This window comes from Trichechus manatus, unplaced genomic scaffold (genome assembly GCF_000243295.1).
Source record: "Trichechus manatus latirostris isolate Lorelei unplaced genomic scaffold, TriManLat1.0 scaffold00045, whole genome shotgun sequence".
In the NCBI taxonomy this organism is placed as follows: domain Eukaryota; kingdom Metazoa; phylum Chordata; class Mammalia; order Sirenia; family Trichechidae; genus Trichechus; species Trichechus manatus.
Window position 1 is genome coordinate 17,814,705 of NW_004443981.1, and position 4,863 is coordinate 17,819,567.

At 65.2% G+C, this 4,863-nt stretch overlaps 1 protein-coding gene across 1 annotated transcript in view; it reads left to right on the forward strand.

Moving 5' to 3' along the window:
* CEP170B (centrosomal protein 170B) overlaps nucleotides 1-4,863 on the forward strand; it is a 20,349-nt gene that overhangs the window by 8,025 nt on the left and 7,461 nt on the right. The window contains exons 5-8 of the mRNA XM_004376807.1: nucleotides 1,881-2,019; nucleotides 2,959-3,063; nucleotides 3,469-3,957; nucleotides 4,467-4,861. Of these exons, the coding sequence (XP_004376864.1) occupies nucleotides 1,881-2,019; nucleotides 2,959-3,063; nucleotides 3,469-3,957; nucleotides 4,467-4,861 (1,128 nt within the window). The remainder of the gene's footprint in view (nucleotides 1-1,880; nucleotides 2,020-2,958; nucleotides 3,064-3,468; nucleotides 3,958-4,466; nucleotides 4,862-4,863) is intronic.

The following is a 4,863-nucleotide window of genomic DNA, read 5'->3' on the forward strand; positions in this document are numbered from 1 at the left end:
ACGACACCGTGCAGCCGCGACACTCCACAGCCCCCACGCCCGCAGTCACCACACCCAGAGTCACGACACCGTGCAGCCACGCCACTCCACAGCCCTCATACCCAGAGTCACGACACCGTGCAGCCATGACACCCACAGCCCTCATACCCCACAGCCCCCATGCCCCGCAGCCCCCACACCTGCAGCCACCATGCCCGTAGCCATGACACCCACAGCCCCCCATGCCCCGCAGCCCCCATGCCCTGTAGCCCCCACACCCACAGCCCCCATGACACATAGCAGTGACACCCACAGCCCCTGCAGATTCACCCCCACGACCCACAGTCTCCATGCCCCATAGCATGACACCTGAAGCCCCCATGACACATAGCCATGACACCCACAGCCCCTGCAGATCCACCCCCACACCCCGCAGCCCCCGAGCCCCGCAGCCCCCATGGCCCGCTGCCCTGTGCTGCCTGTCCCTCCCTGCAGACACCCCAGGCTGCTTGGGGCCGAACCGCAGGGGCCAGCTCAGCTGGACGACCTTGTCTGGCAGGTGGGAGGGTAGTTATTACCCCTGAGGCTGATGCAGCTGGGGTCAGAGGAGCTGGAGGAGGGCGCTGAGGGGCTCTGCCAGCCCCTGCAGTGGAGCTGGGCCCTGACAGGGCAGCAGGGGCCTCGGCCGGCCTTGGGCCCTGTGGGTATGGTCAGAGCAGAGTGGTGAGGGGGCTGCTGGTGTAGGCCCTGGCGGCTGGGATGGAGGGGTGGGAAGCAGGAGCCCACTGGGAGCCATGTGCCCCACCCATGAGGCAGAGCGGCTGGAGCTGCACACCCCCATTGCCTCTAGGCCCAGCCAGCATCTTCAGTACTGGGGATGGGGGGAGGACCCTGATCGGGCCACCATGAGCCCAGGAGCAGGTGTGACGGGCTGGATTGGGCCATGACAGGTAGGGAATCTGTGAACTCCACTCGCAGAGCACAGGCCCTCTGGGGTCGTGGAGCTTTACCCAGGAGCCGTATGTGGGCTGGGCGGTTCCCCACTCATTTCCCAGTGGCCCTTGGGCAGCACAGGCTGAGAATGGCCTGCCCAGGGCCCCCAGCCCCCGAGGGGCTGAGCCAGGGTTGGAGCCCCAGAGCACAAGGCTGTCCTGCTTGGCCAGGGGGAACCCAGCACCCGGACCCTGCAGCTGATCCTATGCCCGACACTCGTGCATGCACACATGGGCACACAAACGTGCACATCCATACACAAGCACACATACATGCACGTGTATACATACATGCCAAAACCCGTTGCTGTCGGGTTGATTCCGACTCATAGCAACCCTATAGAACAGAGTAGACCTGCCCCGTAGGATTTCCAAGGAGCACCTGGTGGATTCAAACTGCCGACCTTCTGGTTAGCAGCCGAGCTCTTAACCACTGCACCACCAGTGTTTCCTACATACATGCACACATACATATACACACACACACAAACGTGCACAGGCATGTGTATACACGCATAGAACATATATGCACACACACACAAATGTGCGCGCGCACACACACACACCCGTGCGCTAGGCAGGCCAGTGTTCTAGCTCACCATCCCCAGGGCCCCAAGAGGCTGAGCGGCCCACTGATGCCCTGGGGGGGGGGTTCCTGCCCTCCCCACCTGGGGTCTGGGCTGGCCTGCTCCAGCCTCCCCATGATGCTCACTGCCCCCTCCACCCGCCCTCCCACACAAGCCCCAGCTCCTCCTGAGGGCCTGAGGACCCCACCTGGGCATGGGCGGGGACCCTGAGCTGCGTGACCCGCCAGTTCCCTGGGTCTCCGGAATTGTCCTGTCTGCACTGCGGGGTCATGAAGGGGAGCCGAGTGCTGGACCTGCCCCTCACCCACCTGCCTGCCCACAGCATGAGAAGTACACCAGTCAGCTGCAGGTGAGCGTCAAGGGTTCCTCACCTAAGAGGGGCGAGCCGTTGCCAGACCACACACCGTACTGCGAGTCCTCGAACCCCAAGCCAGAGAAGGGGGACCGGAGGCCAGGGACAGGTAGGACACCGTTCCCGCCGGTTTAGGGGTTTGGGGGTGGGGAGCGTGTGAGCTCATAGGGCCGGTTCTAGGCGCTGGGGCCCATGATGGGGGCGGGGCCGTGATGAGGGCCTGGCCACTCCTGGGGGCGGGGCTGTGATGATGGACTGGCCACTCCTGGGGGCGGGGCTGTTGTGGGGGTGGGGTGATGATGGACTGGCCACTCCTGGGGGCGGGGCTGTGATGAGGGACTGGCCACTCCTGGGGGCGGAGCTGTGATGAGGGACTGGCCACTCCCAGGGGCGGGGCCATGATGGCCTGGCTCTTCTCGAGGGCGCAGTGCGGGACAGAGGGGGAATGGGGGGCTGCCGGGGCCTGCTCATCGTTGTGCTGGGGAGGTTGCCGGATATCCATTTTCTCAGTACGCACCGGAAACCTAGGTTTTATGTGAAATTTCTACTTTTTAAGTTCTTGTCGGTGGTTCAAAGATTAAAGCAAACAGATAAAACCAAAGGCCCAAGTTGGCCAGAGAGAATCACCTTGGGGTACCGAGCCCCCGCGGTCATCATTTGTGGCTTTAATTGTTGACAGAGACTTGGAGAGGGGCCACCCCCCGTGAGCTCCACAGAGACCAGAGGCCCTAAGGGGGCTCCCCTGCTGGCCTCCTGCCCCTCTGGCAGGAGGTTCCAGGGGGCAGAGAGGCTGGGGCCCTGGGGCCCACTCAAGGGGGACAAGCCTCCCTGTGGGGGCCAAGCAGGGACAGGGGCCACTTGGTCCTCCGTGGCTGTAGTTGGCACCCCACAGATGCAGAAATGGGGCTCAGAATGATCAGTAGCTGGCCAGGTTCCCCAGGCACCTGAGGGTCTGAGCCTGGAGGTGAGCCCAGAGCTGCCCTTCTGGCCTCCTGTCCATGTTGGGGGCCATGGTGACCCCAGATCTGACTGCCCTCCCCCTCCGCAGAGGCAGCGACCTACCGCACACCCCTGTACGGCCAGCCATCCTGGTGGGGGGAAGATGATGGTGGCAGCCCACCTGAGGACCGGCACCAGGAGGAGCCTGACCCAGGTGGGTCCTGGAGACCAGACCAAGGCACAGAGCTCTGTGGGTGGTGGGTGAGGGGCTGGGAGGACTGCAGTGTCGGGGGAGAGCAGGGGGCCTCTAGAGGGTCCAGCCTGAGGACACCCACCTCCAGAGCTCCTGTGGGCACCAGGTGAGGAGTGGACGGTCAGGGCAGGGGGTGGGGGGCTGCCAGAGGGCCTGGCCTGAGGACATCCCCCACCTCCAGAGCTCCCATGGGCAGTGGGCGACTAGTGGACAGTCAGGGCAGGGGGTGGGAGGCTGCCGGAGGGCCTGGCCTGAGGACACCCCAACTCCAGAGCTCCCATGGGCGGTGGGCGACCAGTGGACAGTCAGGGCAGGGGGTGGGGGGCTGCCGGAGGGCGTGGCCTGAGGACATTCCCCCCCCCCCAGAGCGTCCCAGGGGCCTGGCCCAGCAGGACAGGGAGCTCAGCGGCATGCCGGCTGGTTTCCGGGCCGCCGTCGAGACGCAGGGCTACGCGTTCCGCCGGGAGCCCAGCTACTTTGAGATCCCCACGAAGGAGTCACCGCCTGCAGCAGAGCGCTCCCCTGAGGTGCTGGCGCACGAGGCCCCCACCAAGGACCAAGAGCCAGGCGGCAGCGGAGTGGTACCCATGGTGCACAGCCACGCCTCCTTCACCATCGAGTTTGACAACTGCAGCCCAGGCAAGGTGAAGATCAAAGACCACATCACCAAGTTCGCCCTGCGCCAGCGGTGGCCCCCAGGCAAGGAGGCCGCGCCTGCAGAGATGGTGTCGGCTGAGACCAAGGTGGCCGACTGGCTAGTGCAGAACGACCCCAGCCTGCTGCGCCGGGCTGGCCCAGGGGATGACCGCCACAGCACCAAGAGTGACCTGCCCATCCACACCCGCCTGCTGAGGGGTGAGTGCCCGTCCATGTCCACACCTGCACCCACGCCTGGCCCCTGAGGGGTGAGCACCCTTCCACACATACCCCCCGAGAGGTGAGCGCCCTTCCACGCCCACCCCCCCAAGAGGTGAGTGCCCACCAGCCAGCCCACCAGGCAGCTAAGGCCCTGGGTCCGTGCATGCCGGTGACTGGGGTTTGTGCCTGTCTGAGGGCAGGTGGCTATGCCAAGGGGGTCACTAATGGGCTGGTTGATTTTGGTTTTTCAGTTAATGGCCCAAGAACCACCTGCTGGTGGGGGCCCCCCCAGTATCTCCCTCTGTTGTATCTCAGCCCATGTGTGCTGGGTTCTATGTAGCATGAGGCTCAGTGTTCCCAAGCATGTGTGATGACTGTGTGCGTGCGTGCGTGCGTGCGTGCGTGCGTGCGTGCGTGCGTTCGTGCGCGTTGACTCCCTGGTCCCGGGGCTGGAGGCTGTCTGCCTCTCACGGCCTGATGAATTGCCTTGACTGCCCACCCTCCAGGCCACAAGCACGAAGATGGGACACAGAGTGACTCGGAGGACCCGCTGGCTCCGACGTCGGCGACGTCGGCTGGGATGTCTGCGGAGGCCGGCGCGGAGCAGGCCCGGCTGCAGCGGCAGATCAAGCGGGACCCCCGGGAGCTGCTGCACAACCAGCAGGCCTTCGTCATCGAGTTCTTCGACGAGGACACGCCTCGCAAGAAGCGCTCCCAGTCCTTCACTCACGCGCCCCCTGTGGACCCCAAGGCTGACAAGCGTCCCCGCGCCCCCGGCCTGGCCGACAGGGACCGCCCAGGCGTATCCCCAACCCCTGCGCGGGCAGCAGGCGTCGGTGCGGGTCCCCAGCGGGCGGGCTCCCTCAAGCGGCAGAAGACAGAGGATCGGCTGGGCGGCTCTGC